Source organism: Chiloscyllium plagiosum, unplaced genomic scaffold (assembly GCF_037043375.1).
Source record: "Chiloscyllium plagiosum isolate Xiang-an unplaced genomic scaffold, Cpla_swu_hap1 HiC_scaffold_10, whole genome shotgun sequence".
Taxonomy (NCBI): domain Eukaryota; kingdom Metazoa; phylum Chordata; class Chondrichthyes; order Orectolobiformes; family Hemiscylliidae; genus Chiloscyllium; species Chiloscyllium plagiosum.
Genome location: NW_028270148.1, coordinates 77,983,493 through 78,003,654, shown reverse-complemented (window position 1 = coordinate 78,003,654; position 20,162 = coordinate 77,983,493). Strand labels below are relative to the sequence as shown.

General features: G+C 39.9%; 1 protein-coding gene across 1 annotated transcript in view; it reads right to left on the bottom strand.

Annotated features, from left to right (window-relative positions):
* Positions 1-20,162, bottom strand: part of tcp1 (t-complex 1) — a 60,851-nt gene that overhangs the window by 15,513 nt on the left and 25,176 nt on the right. The window contains exons 7-8 of the mRNA XM_043696178.2: positions 18,086-18,212; positions 3,102-3,277 (exon numbers count right to left, since the gene is read on the bottom strand). Coding sequence (XP_043552113.1) covers positions 3,102-3,277; positions 18,086-18,212 — 303 coding nt within the window. The remainder of the gene's footprint in view (positions 1-3,101; positions 3,278-18,085; positions 18,213-20,162) is intronic.

The following is a 20,162-nucleotide window of genomic DNA, read 5'->3' as shown; positions in this document are numbered from 1 at the left end:
GTCCAACAATTTTATCTGCAAGTACAAGCTTTCAGAGTGGTGCTCCTCCATCAGCTACCTGACGAAGGAACAGTGCACAGAAAGCTTGTACTTCAGCATTTAAAAGACTTCCAAATTTCTATTGTTATTACTATTCTGATATCTATCACGTCTCCTTTTCTTCCTTATTTTCTCTCAATATATTTAGTCACCCAGGGTTCTCTATTTATTTTTCATGAATATGTACTTAGCTTGCACCCAATTTATATTCTTGAAATTCTCCGTTTCCATCCGTTGTTTTATCCATCGAAAGGTGCTTCCAATCAACCTGTTCCAGTTCAACTTTTAGACCTGAAAAAATCTGCTTTTTCAGGCCAGAATCTTAATCACAGACTGATTTTTAATCCTTTTCCAACTTAATATTGAACACTGTATTAGGATCCTTATTTCCCCAACGGCTCCTCCACTCAGACTTTGTCTACTTGATCTGCCTCATTTCCTACGACCAGATCCAGCACAGCTCCCTCACTAGTACGTACTGGAAATTTACTTTTCCAGAAAGTTCTCCTGCACATATTTGAAGAATTTCACCCCTATCCTGCCCCACCGTACCTTTTTCCTAGTTTAATCTAGGATAATTGAAATTACCAACCATCATACCATATTTGCTCTTCTACTTTCTCCCCACTATTTTAGGTACAGAAACAAAATTCAACAAGAACACAACTCCCTTCTTGTTAGTCACTTCCAGATATGGATTCTAATTCAGGAACTTCATCTTATTCACTGTCAATCAAGATTGCTCATTCCCTCCCTTTTTACTCACCTGTTTCTATTAAAAACACTTCCTGAAGATGGGCTAATGCCCGAAACATCGATTCTCCTGTTCCTTTGATGCTTCCTGGCCTGCTGCGATTTTCCAGCAACATATTTTTAAGCTCTGATCTCCAGCATCTGCAGTCCTCACTTTCTCCTAGTTGATTTTAACCTACTGCGAATCCTCTTGCAAGGATGCCTTCCTTGAAGAAGCTCTCCTCCTCCCTCTACAAGGATCTCAGCGAGTCCCTCTCTCACTGCACTCCCCAGGTCATCTCCTCTGCCATTCCTGAAGAAGGGCTTATGGACGAAACATCGATTCTCCTGTTCCTTTGATGCTGCCTGACCTGCTGCGCTTTTCCAGCAACACATTTTTAAGCTCTGTTTCTATTAAAAGCCATATAACCCAGGATATTAAGTATCTAGTCCAGTTCTGGTTTGAGTCACATTTCGATCAATGTTTACAATGCCCCTCCAGCAATTAGTGCTTCCAATTGTCCAATTTTGTTCACTATACTATGTGCAATTTAACCCTGCACTTATCTCTTTCCTTGCTCACCTGAAAGGCAACTATTTTGTAGTTCACCATCAACACCCCTCAAGCCTTGCCTCACTTAGTCCCCACAGTCCCATCTTCTCTCTTTCCTTTCACTGGTACTTCCAAAAACTAGTCCCATGAGTCAATCCAGCACAATGCTGGATTGACTACACAACACTCTCTTAGCCAATAGATTTCCGCTCAGGTGAAGACCATCTCTGAACAGCTTTCTCCATTCCTAAAAGTAATCAGAATGTCCTAAAAATCCAGATCCCTTCCTTCTACACCATTCCCCAATCTACTGATTTATCTTGCGTAAATGGTAAAGTTCAGCAGGTAATAGGGAAGACAAAAGGAACGTTGGCCTTTCAAAGGGAATGAAACACAAGTTTTGCGAAAATGATGCCAGGCATTAGTCAGGCCACAGCTGGGACACTGTTTTGAGCCTCTTATCTAATGTAACAAAAAACTGGCATGGGACAGTCCAGAGACGGTTCTCTAGGTAGACATCAGGGACTATCCTGTGAGGACAGGTTGAGAAGGTAGGAATTAAGAACAACAGGTTATTTTATTTAAAGATAAAAGATTCTTTGAAGACCTTGAGAGTTACAAAACATGAGGGGCACAGGTAAGTGAAAGACAACGGTCCTGTCCTGAGGGTCGGGGCGGAGAGTTCAAAAATAGGAGGTATATCTGCAAGGAGAGAGGAGAACTTAAAAAGACCAACTTTTTGTTTTAAACAGTGGACGACGCAGGTACAGTTATACTTAAAAAACGTTTGCATAAATCCAATGAATAAGAAACATTTGGAGGCATATGGGCCAAAACATACAAAGGTAAGATTGGGAACATTGAGGCAATGGACTGGTTGGACCAAAGGATCTGTTTCCATGCTGTATGCAAAGTGCTCGTTTCCCAGTGGGGGAGACTCTAGGGCCATAGTGCATACTCTCACAAGGAGGGATCTCACCTTAAGATAGATGAGGAATTCCTTTTGATGGTAGTGAATTGATGCAAATGAAAGTTATGTCTGAGTCATTAAGTATATTCAGGGATGAGATTAAAAGATTTTTCATCAATAAATGAATCAAGGGTTTTAGGGACAAGGAAGGAAAGTGGAGTTCAAAATTCTTAGGTCAGTTATCTCAATGAACCATGGAGGAGACCAATTAGGACTTTTGTTCCTAGCTCAAAATGATTCTCTGCTTTCATTTCAAAAGCTCTAACACGTTTAAATCAAATTTCCTGATCTGCTGGTGTCAAGTGGAAAACATTTGCTGTACATTGGGATGCTTTAGAAGTCCTGGCTCCCATGTAAATACAGTTATTGTCCAAGGAATTTAAACCTCCGGTGAGCACACTTGCAATACACAGGTCCTTCCAAATAATTCTCAGTGTCAATGACTTGTCCATAGACCGGATGAATTGGCTCAAGGATAGACTGCTTCGCAGTCAGCAGCAATCATTGAAGAGCAATTCATGACTAGCAGACCTTCTCACCTCCCCCCAAGATTTTGTCACTGCATTTTTGATGATTTTTAAAAAGCATAGCAGTCTTTTAGTACAGGTTCAAGTGCCATCAGCTTCAGAGATGCGTAACAACACTTCTTGACAGGTTGATGTAAAAAATATTTGACAAAATTGAAATGATGCTCTTTTTGGTAGGAAGAGTGAAAAAATGCCCATCATTCAAACTTGAATGGTGCAAAATAAACAAGATGAAACAAAAAGAGAAAAAAAAAGTTGCCAAGTCAGACTTTCAACTTACCTCCACTTGCTTTTGCAATTCGCTTCAAGTCCTTTTTCAGACAACGGCGGACTGCCATGGCACCAGCATCCACAAAATACTTTAGACACATGTCATCAATGCCACCAGTGGTCAGGATGACATTTGCTCCTGTAGCCAAGATCTTATGAATTCGCTCTTTAGTAATATCAGATTCTCTGAAATCAATATCCAAAAAGCAAAACAATTACTAAAACAATATATAGAAATGCAGCAATTTCAATAAGCTACCCAAAAGGCTTCTGACGTATTAGCTGATGTCGTTTAGTTGGTAAAACTGACTTAGGAAGGAATCATAACCCTGACCACAAAAGGCTGAAGCTATTACATTTAACTACTGTTATGGAAAAAATGTGAAATGCATTTACACACTATACATATGGGTATTTACAGAAAAAATTAAGTTTATAAAATCTAACTGTTCAACTGCCTAAACTCTACACAAACTATTTAAAGGTTTTGTATGTATAAATGTACAGAAGGGAAAAGAGGAGTTTGAAAATAAGGGACTAAGGACTGCAAAGAAACAATATCAGGCAGCAAGCATGGGTGACAAATGAACAATCATGGGTGAGGAGGAGGATTTGGGGAGAGCTCAGGTGCATTGAAAAGGTGCAAGTTAGAAAACGAGTCAAGAGATCATGCACATACCAATTATGAGCAGATGTAGGTCATTAACACCCTTTAAGCCTGCTGAACCATTTGGTGAGATCACAGCTAATCTGATTGCTCCACATTTCCACCTAGTCAGAAAATGCTGCTTATCAACCTGCCTACTTTCACTTTTGAGGATGACTGCTCCAAAGACATTTAAGATACCACTTCTCTATCTCAAACAGAAACCCTAGTTCCACATTCTACCAAAGAGAAAATACCTTGGAAAGTTCAATCAGGTTAATTATTAGCCTTGAAAACCTCCTCTGATCTGCTTTCAACTGATTTACATCCCTTCTTGATGAAAGAGACCTACATTGAACAATCCTCCAGATATGATCCCCTCTGATGCCCTATGTAACTCAAGCATAACTATTTCAGCAAAGGGTTCCCCTCGCAATGAACAAAAATATTTTATTAGCTCTACTAAATACTTGCTGTACCTGCATATTAACTTTTGCAATTCAGGCATTAGCACACCATCACTCCAACTCAGAGCTCTGCACTTTCTACTTAGAAGGCTTCTTTTTACCTCTTCCTGCCAAACAGACAATTCCATATTTTGCCACCGTATACTTATTTACAACATCTTTGCCCACTTTCTTAAACTATATCTATTTGTTGCTTCCCTAAATTATTTAACATTCTACATTCCAAGCTACGCCATCAGCCAATCTAGCAATCATACCATCAGCTCCTTCATCCAATATTCTACATAATTGTAAACTTTTAACTTGAGGTCCCAGCATTCTATTGTATTACATTCATTACATCTCTCAAACCAGAAAAACAGCCTGCTTATGATGTCTGATTGTCATCAGCTATGCAAACTTCCATTCATGTCCAATATGTTAACATCTGCAGCATAAGCTTTCATTTTCTATTATAGTCTTTTATGTGCATCTTAAAGGTTTTCTGGAACTGTAGCTATAGTGTAACTATCTGAACACGTTACTTGAAATTATGTTCGCTGTACAGTAAATGGAAGAACCCTCAGAGGCATCAAGATATAAATAGATCTAGGTGTACACGTCCACAGTTCAAAGCAGCAACACAAGTGGACAAGGCGGCATATGGTATATTTAGCTTCATTGGTCAGGGCACAGAGTATAAAAACCGGCAAGTCATGTTGCAGCTGTGGAGAAGTTTAATTAAGTCATATTTTGAATATTTGTACAGTTCTGGTTGGCACACTACCTGGAAGGATGTGGAGACTTTGGAGAAGGTACAGAAATGGTTTACCAGCATGTTGCCTGGTTTAGAGGCTATTATGACATGAGTAGAGATAGCGAGTTTTGAAGCTCAGGTTGAGATTCTGAATGTAGGTTTGTTCGCTGAGCTGGAAGGTGAGTTTTCTGACGTTAAGTCACCATACTTGGCTTCAGCGAGCCTCTGAATGAAGCACTGATATGTTTTAGTTTCCGAGGGCTGGTGATGCCATTTCCTGTGGTGATGTTATTTCCTGTTCTTTTTCTCAGGGGGTGGTTGGGATCCAAGTCAATGTGCTTGTTGATGGCATTCCAATTGGAACTCTATGCTTCTAGGAATTATTGTGCACGTCTGTTTGCCTTATCCTAGGGCGGACATGTTGTCCCAGTCGAAGTGGTGTGCTTCCTCCTTCATGTATAGGGATACTAGTGAAACTGGGTCATGTCATTTTGTGGAGAAAGTGAGGTCTGCAGACGCTGGGCATGTGCCCGAAACGTCGAATCTTCTAAGGGCATGTGCCCGAAACGTCGAATCTTCTGTTCCCTGGATGCTGCCTGACCTGCTGTGCTGTTCCAGCAATAAAGTTTCAGCTCATGTCATTTTGTGGCTAGTTGATGTTCATGTATCCTGGTCACTAGTTTTCTGCCAATACAGTGTTTGCTCATTAGCTGTGTTGGTGGGTCTGTGGGCTACCATGATGCCAAGAGGCCTGAGTAGTCTGGCAGTAATTTCCGAAAAGTCTTTGACGTAAGGGAGAGTGGCTAGGGTTTCTGAGTGTGTTTTGTCTGCTTGTTTGGATTTATTGCTCAGAAATCAGTTCATTGGGGACCAGTTCTTTTTGAATACACCATATAGGTGATTTTCCTCTACTCTGTGTAGTTGTTCTGTGCTGCAGTGTGTGGTGGCTCGTTGAAGTAATGTTCTAATGTAGCTTCATTTCTGGATGCTGGGATGATTGCTTCTGTAGTTCAATATTTGGTCTGTACGTGTTGTTTTTCTGTAGACACTGGTTCCACATTGGCTGTTTGCTCTACTGTGACATCTAGGAACGGCAGTTTGTTGTTGCAGCTAATGAACTTGAAAGACTCCATACAGACAACAACCAAAACTAATGTCATTTACAAAATACCTTGCAAGAACTGTAACAAACACTATATTGGACAAACAGGCAGAAAACTAGCCACCAGGTGTGGTGTAAAATTCCAAGCAGTGGAATGTGGTGAAACGGTTAAAAATTATGTCCCAATACATGTGTGAATCTAACCGGAATGGAGGTGTTGCTTAGTCCCGTGTGAATCTTCTTATCTGTATGTAACCAGAATGGAATGTGTTTTTTAGCCTTGCTCTGCTGTTCACATGAATGTTTATATCTGGAAAAGAGTATATCAGCTGGAAAAGTCTCCAGTTCGGTGAGTCTGCTCCGGGGTTACGTTTAACCGCCGAGCGTGGGTTGTTGGCAACCGCTCTACGAGAACTGACGGCTCCCAGTTTTGGTAACATGTAGAGTGAGTATAAGCCAGACCCGTTCTGGCGACGCTGCGGGGAATAAAATGCCCATATTCTAGCAGACTCGCCTCTTGGTCGTTTGTTCTGTGTCAGACTACTCTCCTACGAACCTGACCTTGAGAATTTTTTAAAACACCAGGATACATGTACATCAACTAACCACAAAAAGACATGACCCTCTCTCACCAGTATCCTTACATATAGATAAGGAAGGACACTACTTCGACTGGGACAACACATCCATCCCAGAACAAGCCAAACAGACACGCATGAGAATTCCTAGAAGCATAGCATTCCAATTGGATTGACTTGGATCCTATTTACCATCCCCTGAGAAAAAGAACAGGAAATGACATCATCTTAGGAAATGTCGTCACGACAGGAAATGGTACCACCAACCCCCAGAAACTCAAACATGTAAATATAAAGTGGGTTACACCACCAGTGTTCTGTTTGGTGACTCACTGAAGACGTTACCTCGTATGGTGACAAAATGTCTGAAAACAAACCTTCCAACTCAGCAAACAAACCTACATCCATGAGTAGAGATTGGACAAACTGTTTGTAAGGTGGTTGAAGGAGAATAGAAGCTTACAAAATTATGAATGGCATAAACAGAATGGATAGTCAGTCTTTTTCCTAGGGCATAAATGTCAAATACTCAAGGACATAGGTTTAAGGTAAAATGACTTAAGTTTAAAAGGAGATGAGGCAATTTTTTTGTTGTTTTTTTTTAAAAGAGGGGCCTGGAATGTGTTACCGCAAGAAATTGAAACCAACGCATCAATTCTTTCAATAGTCAAATTATTAAGATTAGGATTAAGTGTCCCACAGATATCTGTTCTGGGTCCTCTTATTTGTCATTCTGATAAATGACTTGGCTGAGAATATAAGTGGCATGGTTTGTGGATGATACCAAAATTGGTGGCAAGTAGATAATGAAAGTTTTCTGAGATTACAAAAGGATCTTGTTCAAATGGGTCAATAGGCTGAAAAATGGAGGATGGAATTCAATCTGGATAAATGCAAGATATAACATTTTGGTAGTCAGTTCTTTGATAACATGATTGTTGTGTTCTTGTGCAACCTCACGTTATAGAAAAATCATACTTTAAAGTGACAATGCTGTAATTACGTTACAACCAAAACAGCATCCCCAATTTGTCAATCACATTACAGCAAATTTGCATCGATAAAATATGCGTTATAACAGAACAAACAATTGTAAGACTTATTTAATTAATGGCGGGCCTTGGGTAGTATTGCAGAGTAGAGGGACCCAGGGTGCAGGTACATAATTCTTTGAATTTTCCGTCACATACAGAGTGTGGGGTTAAAAAGGCATCTGGCATGCATGCCTTCATTGCTCAAATTTTTGAGTAAACGAATTGGGACGTTAATGTTGAGGTTGAACAGGACATTGGTAAAGCCACTTCTAGAATAGTGTCCAGTTCTGGTCGCCAGCTATAGGAAATTATCAATCTGGAAAGGGTTCAGAAGAAATTTACCAGGATGTTAGCCGGCACATAAGGTTTGAGTTATATAGAAAGGTTGGATAGGCTGGGACTTTTTTCACTGGAGCACACAAGGATGTAAAGTTTATAAAATAATGAGGGTATAGATGGAGTTGGTGGTAGCTGTCTTTTCCCCAAGTTGGGGAATTTCAAGACTGCGGGCACATTTTTTTTTTAAAAAAAAGTGCGAGGACAGATTTAAAAAAGATGGAGGTAAATTTTTTACACAGAGGGTGGTTCGAATGTGAATGAACTTCCTAAGGAAGTAGTTGGATATGAGTACAATTACAATGTTTAAAAGACATTTGGATACATATATGAATGAGAAAGGTGTGGAGGGATATGGGTCAGAAGCAGGCATACGGGACGAGTTTAGCTTGGGATTATGTTCGGCATGGACTGGTTGAACTGTGCTGTATGACTAAGTCCATCAGGACAAAGCGATTTATTAGTTCTCAACTCACTCTCAAGACGGTTGCCAGATTGGTCATCACCTAGTAACTGCTAATATCATCGATGAAAAAATGGCAGAGAAAGCAAAAGTGAAAAGGAGACTCAGATATTTATACATAAAAATAAGGACAAAAGGCTTAAGTCAGAATTGGAGCAGTCTAGATTCTGCAGACCTGATTGATTGCCGAAATCTCAAGATCGTGAAAGACTGGTGAAGGGATCCACTGAACAAATGATAAGTGGTGGCAAGTTTCAGATAATGTTGGACTGCAGTGACCAAAGCAAATAAATCAAGAATTGGAAATTTAAAAAAATGAAGTTTTCAAAGTATTTGATAGCAGTAACACAAATGCAGGAATCCCACTGTACGGGCTGAGAGGGGTGACTGGACAGATCACCTTATTCACGTTAACTGCAGTTCCCTTTTCTGCTGTCTCGAGTAGTGAAAACGATGTGGAGGTGTTGATGCTGGACCGGACAAAGTCAGAAGTTACATGACACCAGTTACGTCCAAAAGGATTATTTGAAATGACAAGCTTTCAGAGAGCTGCTTCTTTGTCAGGTGAAGTGACAAGACGCACACAGGCACACAACTTATAGGCAGAGAAATCTGAAGACTGTACAAATGGTAGGAGTGCAGTGGCAACAAGCTGAACAACAACTTTTTGCAGGTGATCAAGAGTCAGATGGGTGTGAGTAAAGTATCAGCAGCTGAATAGCAAATGAAGGATTGACCTATGATCTGATTAATTGAGGCAGAGATAATTACAAAAAATTAAAAGTAAAACCATACAAATCAATCAAGGTAGAGAGATCATAACAGGTCATCAAGGTTATGGTGTCAAAACTGGACAATAAAGGAAGACTTTACAAATATATAATAAAATGGTGGTGTTCTGAAGTTAAATGAGTGTGTTCACTTTAAAATAAATAGTTTTCTGAATTTTGATGTGAACTTAAAGTGCAGGCTCAGCGGTCCGAATGGAACTGCTAGAATGACTGTTCCAAAATATACCCAAGTTTTGGTTGCTGTTTTGACAACAAGCAAATTTCACCAATTACTTTAAATTATGCTCAGGAAAAGAAAACCCAATGGAGTTTGAATTTATTGTCTTGACAACATCAGACCAATGACATGGAATGATGTTGGGAGGTATAAAATCAGGGCACTTTAAAAATTGGTCAGAGCAATTGCCACTGAACAACAGACCAACTGCTGTAGAGCCATAAAGCTAGCTGCCCATCTAACAGCTTGCTCTCAAGGAAATTAGAAGACATTCATCAGCAAAGGTACCTTTTCCTGCAAAACATACTTGTAGTGGAAAAAAAAATGACCCAGGGAGATGAGCAGACGGAAGACATTGCAGAAGACCGAACTGTGTGGACTTGAGATTAAGTTAATGTTTGACAATTGTGTTATTGGAACAGTATTTTTAGAGTTGGGGCCAGATAATAAGTAGTTATGAAAAGGGGGCTTGGACTTGTGAATAGTTTTTGTTTAGTGTTCACTATTGAAACAATTATGAAAATAAACTGGTAATTTCCTTTAAATAGTGGAAATTAGGAATTCTGTCACTCACATTTTAACAGGAGTTTCACAGTGAATGGTAGGGTCTTAAGGAGTGTACCGGAACAGAGGGATCTTGGAGTTCAGGTTCACAGTTCTCTGAAAATGGAGTCACAGGTAGACAGGGCAGTAAAAGAGGCTCTTGGCACACTGGCCTTCATCAGTCAGGGCACTGAGTGTTGAAGTTGGGAAGTTATGTTGCATTTACACAGAAACATCGGTGAGGTCCCACTTGGAGCATAGTGTTCAGTTTTGGTCGCCTGCTATAGGAAGGATGTCATTGAACTGGGAAGAGTGCAGACAAAATTTACAAGGATATTGCCAGGACTCAATGGAGTGTTATAGGAAGAGGTTGGACAAGCTGGATTTACACATACGAGACTGAGGGGTGGGGTGGAGAGACAGAGGTTTATAGATCACGGGAAGCATGGATAGGGTGAATGCACTCAGTTTTTTTCCTAGGGCTGGGGAATTGAAGTTTCCCCAGTTTAAAGTTGAGGAAAGTATAAAAGGGAGCATGAGAAGCAGCTTGTTTTTAAACACAGAGGATGGTATGCACATGGAGTATGGAATGAGATGTCAGAAGTGGTTGAGGTGGTTACATTAACGACATTTAAAAGGCATTTAGACAAATAGATGGATAGGAAAAGGATTAGAAGGATATAGGCCAACTGCAAGGATGTGGGGTTAGTATGGATGGTTATTTTGGTCGGCATGGACCAGTCTCTGTACTGTAGGATTCTACAAGTCAATGAAGTGAGGCGAACTTTTTTTGGGTGTTTAGTTTTAATTAAGGGGTTTGACCTCTGTTTCGTAACAGTTTCGCAGCTTGTCGTCTGTCGACAAGTTTGGACAAATCCAGACTGGGATTTGGACAGTTTTAGATTGATCTGGATGAATGAAGTCCAAGATCTGGATGATTTGGACAGACTTGAACAGATTAGAGGTATGAAAGGTCCCAGCAGACTTAAAACACATTGCAATTAGTGTTCTATATCTTTAAATAAAATTTAGGTGAAAAAATCTGTTTAGTATCGGTTAATTGTGGTTGGTTAAATTTCAAATGAGGGAAAAGGCTCTTAACATAGCTGGACGGGTTCTGGGGTTTGAAGATGCTTGTTAAATTTGCCAAGAAAGTTTGGCTAGACAGAGGAAGGATATACTTCAATAATTAGCAAACACGTTAGAATTGGGTTCAACCAGTGACAAAAGGAAAGTTGAACTTGTAATAGCGATGGTCAAGCACTCAGGCATATCAAACAAATATGCGCAGTGGAGTTAGAAAAGTTGCAAATGATATAACCAAAGTTATAAGATAAAGAAAGGGAAAGAAGGTTCTTAACTGAGCAAAAACAGGCAGCAGAGAGAGTAGAAACAAAAGAAAAAAAGGAGAGAACATTCTTAGCTGAGCAAAAACAAAGAATTCGAACTCAAAGGTTGTAAATTAGTCAGCAAAGTAAACAGGAGTGAGGTGAAGGGAGAAGGTAAGAATTAACACGTTAAAACATTTTGATGAAAAAGATGTTGAAGCCTTTATTTCATGTGAAAAATTGGCTAGGCAGATGCAATGGCCAGAAAACTTGTGGGTAATGCTAGCTCAGACTAAGCTGGTAGGCAGGGAGAGTGAGGTCTTTGCAGCACCATCAGATGAGGGGTCAAGAAATTATGCAGATGTCAAAGGGACTATTTTGAGTACCTATGAATTTGTACCATAAGCATATAGACAGCAGTTCAGAAACAAAGGATGAACCAGGTCAGACTTATTTGGAGTTCAAAATAATTAAACATGGTAATTTTGATAGATGGGTGCAGACTTTAAAAATACACAAGACATATGCAGCTCTAAGAGACATTATTCTGCAGGACGAGTTTAAAAACTCACTTCCAGAGTTAAGAACAACTTGGGGATGAACAGAAAGTTCAAGCAGTGGGAAAAGCTGCAGAGATGGCAGATAATTATGCATTGGTGCATAAGGTGAAATTTAGCTTTCGACAGGAATTTCATCCTGTGAGGGACAGAAACGGGAAGAAGCCTGGGGGGGGGGGGGGGCAGGAGGTGAAAGGTCACAGGTGTTTCCATTGTGATAAGGTGAGACATGTAAAATCACAATGCTGGTCGTTGAAGGAAGTCACTGTGGGAGAATATGTGGCGAATGAGGCTAAGCCAATAGGATCAATGAAATAGGAAAGGAAACCCAAAAGGAAAGTCGAGGAGCTGCAGGAGATACACAACCTAGGCAGGGGATGGGTACTGAGTTAGTGCCCAATCTCTATAAAGACTTCACCTCTGTGGATTAATTTTACTCAGGAAGAATAGGAGAGAAAGAGAAAGAAGTGATAATTTTGAGAGCTATGGGATCTGGTCAGTCCCTAATACTAAAATGCACTCTTTCTGACATGTTACCACAGAGTGATACTTGTGGAACAGATGGACAGAAATTTAGCTTTCACCTGTGTAAGATCATGTTGCAGAGCCAAATCAAGACTGGGAAACTAACAGTGGGAGTGATTGAATAGTTCCAGGAATATAGCTTGCTCTTGGAAATGACTGAGCAGGAACCAAGGTGGGAGTGATGCCTCTTATGCTGGAAAAGCCAAAGAAAAACCAGGGAACTGAGGAGTTAAAAGAAAAAACCCTGGATTTTTTCCAGACTCTAATAACAAGATCCCCTTGTCATTAGTTTTTCCTTCTTGCTATAACTTGAGAAAGACAAAGGAGTGGAGGTTCAGTTATCTGACACCTGGTTTGATTAAATAGTACAGGAAAAACCTGAACAGGTAGAGTCAGGCAGAGGTGTTGAGTCCTGAAAAGCTAATGGACTTACAACAGAAAGGTGAGACAATAAAAGATATACATTATGATCCATACTCAAAAGGAATCAATGTATTCTGAAGGCTTATCTTAAGGATAGAATCCCAAAATGAAAATTGAGACCACAGCAAGTTAGTGCAGAGGATGAATGGGTATAAATGCACCAGATTGTACTGTCAGTAGCATAGACAGGAAACATTATGGGTAGCACATGAATTACCAGCAAGTCTGGTAATTCGATGTGTGTGGAAGTCTCAGGCTAAGGTACAAATAAACTTCTATTGGATTGGACTGCATAAGGATGTGGTTAAATTTTGCTGTACACATCATACATGCCAAATGGTAGGTAAGACACAGGCAATAAAACCAGCACCTTTGTTGTCAACTCCCGCATTCAAATAACCTTTTCACAAGCAGGTTATGATTGATTGTGTAGGTCCCTTCCCTAAACCTAAAAGGGGGAACCAGTATTTGCTAACCATAATGGGATGTATCTCCCAGATTTCTGGAGGCAATTCCATTATGGAGTGTTGAGGCACAAAAAAGAGAGGAGTTGGTAGCTTTCTTCACCTGATATGGGCTATCCAGGCAGATTCAGTCAGAAGTGTCTAATTTTACTTCTAGACTATTTAAGGAAGTCATGGATAGTTTAGGCATACAGCACTTTAACTGAAGTGCATACCATCCTGAATCCCAGGGAGCCTTGGAAATGTGGCATCAGACCCTGAAGTCCATGTCAAAAGCATACTGTCAGGATTACCCGAATGACTGGGATAAAGGTATCCCAGTCATACTTTTTACCATTAGAAATGCCCCAAACGAATATACCCAGTTTACTCCCTTTGAGTTAATATTCAGACATGAAGTGAGAGGACCTTCAAAACTAATTAAAGAAAAACTGATAGGACCAAAGTCAGAAATCTCACACTTGGATTATGTATCGGAAATGAGGGAGAGATTATGCCTGGTAGGTGAATTAGCTAAACAACAGCTGAAGAGGGCACAGTATGGAACGAAGCAGGTGGCAGATTAAAAATTCAAATTCAGACATTTTCCCATGGGAATGACGTATTCGTATTGTTACCAGTGGTAAAAGATCCCTTCAAAGCCAGGTTTAGTAGTCCCTATCAAATGCTGGATAGCAAAAAACTGTATTGGATAAGTCATGAGAATATATTGAAACCTTACTATAATGGACACAGGGAACTGGAGCAATACTGCTCTGGTGGGTGAGGAACCAAATTGACATGGCATGGATTTTTATGTACCTCAAAATAACAAAGTCCTTGAAGAATGGGATCGAAAAGGGAGCTGTCTCAGGAGAAAAGAACTCAGTTGAAAGGTATGTTGCAGCATACCCTCTCTTGGGTGGGGGCAGGAAATGCTGTTCCTATAAAACAACACTTAATCCTCTCGAAGGTGCACAGGTCCAGAAGGAAGTGATTGTGGTGCTCAACGAAGACATCATCGAACTGAGCCAGAGTGAATGGAGTTTGCTGATTTTGTGTTAGTGCCTAAACCTGACGGGACTCAACGATTGTGTGGACTACTGGAAGACAAACGCAGTAACTAAATCAGACTCCTATCCGATATCAAGGTTGGAGAACCGTACAGAAAAAGTTGGACAAACCATTTATATCATGAAGTTAGACTTACTACCTTACTTACTACCTAGCAGGTACCTTTATCAGATAAAGCAAAAGATGTTTCTGCATTTGCAACCCCTAATGGGTTACATCAATTCAAAGTGATGTCTTTTAGAATGAAGAACACACCAGTCACATTCCAAAGACGGGCGGCATGGTAGCACAGTGGTTAGCACTGCTGCCTCACAGCGCCAGAGACCCGGGTTCAATTCCCGACTCAGGCGACTGACTGTGTGGAGTTTGCACATTCTCCCCGTGTCTGCCTGGGTTTCCTCCGGGTGCTCCGGTTTCCTCCCACAGTCACAAAGATGTGTGGGTCAGGTGAATTGGCCATGCTAAATTGCCCGTAGTGTTAGGTTAAAGGGGTAAATGTAGGGGTATGGGTGGGTTGCGCTTCGGCGGGTCAGTGTGGACTTGTTGGGCCGAAGGGCCTGTTTCCACACTGTAAGTAATCTAATCTAATCTAAAAAGACACTCAAACTGAATTGTGGCAGGATTAACAAATTCAACCATATGTTGATGTGATCTTTAGCCATCCATAAAAAGATCATGTGGGACAGCTAGCAGCTCTTTGAATGATTATGAAAAGAAAAACTGGTAATAAATTTGAAAAAAAAACATTTTGTGAAGACAGAGGTGATATTATTGGGACAGGAGGACTCCAAGACAAAAGACATCGAGGAATTTTGACTACCATCCTCGAAGTGCTTGATTTTTGGGACTGAACAGATTCTACCACCAGTTCTTAATCAAATTTCAGCAATGTGGTGACACTGCTGATGGATTTACGAAAATTACACAATTTCGGTGGATACAACAATGCCAGGAAGCATTTGAGAATTTAAAAGCCGTATTAACTACCACACCAGTTTTAGCTAAACCAATATTTTTGAAGCCCTACAAACTTGCAATCAATGCAAGCGATATAGGGGTTCGAGCTGTATTGATGCAGGGTAATGATGATGGAATTGAACATCCAATTTACTACTTTGCAAAGAAACCCAATATCCCCCAGAGAACATATGCTATCAAAACAAAAGTGTTATTGAGTTTGGTACTGGCTGTACAACATTTTAATGTTTGTGACAACAATGCGTTAGAGACGGTTATGTAGACTGACCACAACCTTCTCATGCTTTTGGAAAAATTTGAAGACAAGAATATGCGACTACTTTGTTCAAGTCTCATGTCAAAGACTTTTAATTTACAAACTGTACGCTTTGTGGGTTGTAAGAATATGATTGCAGATATGTTATTATGATTTAAAAGCGTAGGTAAGATTGGACCTTTTGATTCCAAAATTATATATGCGCGCAGAATTAAAAAGATATAACTTAGATTAATGACATATATATTTCACAATGATATTAAGAATTAGAGAAAAAAAATGAAGTCATCTTTTCATTATGATGGTTCATTTTTCTTGAGTGGGAGAGGTGTTTTGAAGTCGAATGATCACTTTAAAATAATGTGTGTTTTCTGAAGTTAGAAGAAATGAAAGTGAAGTGCAGGCTCAGCTGCCTGAATCGAATGGAATAGCTGGGAGACAGACAATTGCAAAATTGATACATGTATTAAATGGATACCTGAGGTTTGATTGTTGCTTTGACAACAATTCAAATTTAACCAATAACTTCAAATTATGCTCAGGATACTAAAACCCAAATAAGCTTGAATTTATTGTTTTGACATCAGACCAATGACACAGAACTATGCTGGGGGCGGGGGCGTTTGGGTAACACCAGGGCATTTTTAAAGTTGGTCAAAACAATTGCCACTGATCAGCTGAGCAACTGCCTTAGAGCTGAGGAGCTAACCACCCATCTTAACAGCTTGCTCTCAAAAGAAATTAGAAGACACTCTTAAAAATACCTTTTCCTATAAAACATACTCGCAGCAACAAAAAACCACAATGACCCAGGGAGATCAACAGACAGAAGCTTGAAGACAGCAGAGACGACCGATTTCTGTGACTCACAATTAACTGAGTAAGAGGAGGGGTGTTTGGTTTTAATGAGGCGTACGACCTCCACGTCGTAACAGTGAGGTTCTTTTAGCATGACGAGTGAAATACTCTCCTCTACTGCAATGACTGATGCACAGTAATCAACTAATTAGCCAACATTTCCTCTGCCATGTGATGCAAGCATGCAGCGACTGCAAGGTTCCACACATTGTGGCACTGACTTACATTTGTTGATTTACAGCTACTTCTGGGATATTATTTCTATCCGCTAATGAAGACCAATGCAAAATACCTATTCATCTGATATTAATTCCCTAAACTCATTTTCTGAAATATTAATATCCACTTTGATAACACTCTTCCTTTCTAAATATACATAGAAAATCAATTCATTACATTCTATTGCATTTTTATTTTTCCAGCTAGCATTCTTTCCTAATCTTTCTTTCCTTTATTAATCTTTGTTGGTTTTTATATTATATGCTTTTCTTAATAATCAATTTTGATACTATTTTGAACTTTTTTAGTTAACCATGGATGGTTGATACTTCTCTCTCTTTGGAGTGCATCTTTCTGTATTCTGAACTTCTTAAAATGTCTGCCACTATGGGCAGAGAAAGGAAATGACAGAGGATATGGCACTTCTGGCATGGAGGAGGATATGGGCCAGAAAATCAGTTCAGAATCACAAGTTGTAATCCAAAAATGTCTATGTTGCAAATCTTCAAATTTAGCCCTATACAAGAGACTGGGATGGAGTCAGTGGCAAAGGAACAAAGTTTGTGGCATGGCTAAGATAATTATTTTATTTCTCTACTAGAGTAAACTTCTGTCCATCTAATATTGGATGTTGACACAACAAACTAGAGACAGTGGAGATGGTGATGGCACGGTAAAGCTTGAGACCAGACTGCTCTTCCTGAATTTTCTAAGGGGCACCATGTAAATGTGAAACAGATTGAACTTGGGGCCTAAAAAAAAATCAGGAGCAGGAAGAGAAGTCATGCCAGAGTCTTGCTGGCTATAGCCACTTATACAGGAGCAAGACCACTCAGCTGGCCAAAGGAGGAGAGGCATTCCAGAATGGTATAGCCAGCGTATCAGCGTGAACAACAGCTCCACCAGAATAAACAGGGGTAATTTCATTAAACAAAGTCACAAAGGACTAAAGTGTCTTTGATCAGGGCTGCTATGATGCTTGGACAGCAGGCAGAAATGGAGGAGGTTCAAAACAGAATTCCAAGAGAAATGGAGACATTCTAAACACTTGACAGAAAAGAACGACAGTGTCTGCAAGGACAGAAGAGTCCAAATGTTTCTCTTTGGCAGATTTGACAGGGTAGCAGAGAAGCATGTCAAGGGAAGTAACCACCCAATTTTCCTTTTGTTAGTATTCAGCAATTTTTAAATAAATGGTCACAGGTGTCCAGTCTCAGACAAATAGAAAAAGAGGCTGAGGGGAGAAGACAGATAATCCCTCAATTCCATTTACAAAAGAAATGTCTGAAAACTCCCAATTGCAATCTCAAGATGATTTTAAAAATTCAATTTAAAAGTCAAGCATCTCAGTACTCACTTGAATAACAAAATTATAGTAAAAAAATGGTTCACCCCGTCTCCGGCTTCAAATCAACAGTACCTTTGTCTAATCTGGTCCAATTTTTCTGGGTCTGAGATGACAACTTGAACACCCAACTTCATTTTTGTCTTCTGCAGGCTGAAGTCCAAACATGCAATCTTTGCATTAATTATTCTTTTAGTCATTCCTAAGACCCAAAAGATTTCAAACTCAATGTAATTGACTCAAAAATCAAGCTAAATTATGTTCGTTAATACAAAATGTAGTTAACTCTGCCAAAACAATAATTGGAAACATCAGATCTTAAGTTTAAAAAGGTTCAAAAGTAAACAACATAACTTCAAGACTTTACATTTCCAGTTAAAATGCAGAATATGGATAAACTTCCTCTAGTCTTACGAGTGCCATATTGGTCTTCTGAGACACCAGATCAGGATTCAATGATGATTACTGTTACACAGTTTTTGCTATGGCAGTGGGCCAACCACTGGTTAAGAGTTCAGAGCTTGGCAATTATATCCATGAGTCTGCAGTTAATTTAGGCCAGCAATGCCCACAGACTGAACACACAAAGAAACATTTGGGCTGCTTGTATTTGTGCAACCAAATCACCAGTTACCTTCAGACTACAAGTCAGGATTATTCTATAAACAAGGAGACAATGTTGTTTCAATTTACTTAATTCTGGGGCAGAAATGTGCTTTAGAGATGCACATTTCGGAGCAGATGTAAACCATTCCATTTACCTATCTGCTCTGCCATTCAATGATATCATTGCTGATCTGATACCCAACTCTACCTTCCTGTCTTTGCCCAATAACCTTTACTACATCACCTCAACACTTCTCTGTAGAAATTTCTTATATCAGTCTTAAATTTTCAATCCCTTATTCTGATATTATACCCTCTGATCCTAGACTGTTCCACGGGAGGAATCAACCTTTCTTTACCTATTCTGTCAAGTTCTTCAAGAATCTTGCATTTACCCATCAGGTCACCTCTCGTTCTTCGAAATTCCAAAGGTTACAGGCCCAACATACACAACCTCCTCATAAGACTAAGTTAAAAATCACAACACCAGGTCCAACTGGTTTAACTGGAAGCACACTAACTTTCAGAGCGTCGCTCCTTCATCAGGTGATAGTCCTCTCAAGACAGTATCTATGCAGAAGCAAGTTTCCCTCGATTGCCTTCCATGCCAGTATATTTTTCCTGAGATAAGAGCCCCAAAACTGTTCACAGTATTCCAGGTGTGGTTGACAAGTGTCTTGTACAGTTTTAGCAAAACCTCTCCACTTTAAAATCCACCTGTTTAAAATAAAAGTTCAACATTCCCTTTGTCATCACTATTACCTGATAAACTCTGACGCTCATATTTTATAATTCATGGAAGAGGGCTCCCAAATCCCTATATTATATATCCATCTGCAATTCATCTCCAAATATTTAGCTCCTCCATTCCTTCTGCCAAAGCACATAACCTGACATTTCCCTACATTATGCGCCATTTCCAAGCTTCTGCCCAATTAGGTCATCTACAATTGCTCTATAGACTCAATCTGTTCCAAAAGAGAAGGATCCCTCTGCAGTTACTTCATTTAATACCTAGCAATGCATGCTATCAAAGACAGAACTTACTGGTCTTTATCCTGATTAGTTTCCCCTCCTCCTTTTACGCCTCAAATAGTTAGTAATTTTTGAAATGCTATTATTAGCAGCATTTCCTCTAATTTTCTTAGCAGCTATGCAGGCCTCAGAGGTCCGTATGCAGCAGTGACTTCGGGAACTGGAAGGCAATGCCATGATGTGTGGAACCTTGCAGTGGCTGCATACTTGCACAGCATGGAAGAAATGTTGGCTAACTTGCTGATTCTTGTGCAGTCTTCACAGCAAAGGAAAGTATTTACTCAACACATCTGCCATTTCCTGGATCCCCGGTATTCTTTCTCCATGTCATTTTCCAAATAGTCAAAAAGCGTGGTGCTGGGGGGATCTAAGATGGCGGTGATCTGAGAAGTTCATACTGCAGAGCTTCGCATCGCAGCAGGAGCAGGACGGTCCTTTGACCCACCCAACCCACGTCATCAGGATTTCTTGGGGCGTTGGAAAGATTGTGGAGCCCCAAGAAACATTTAAA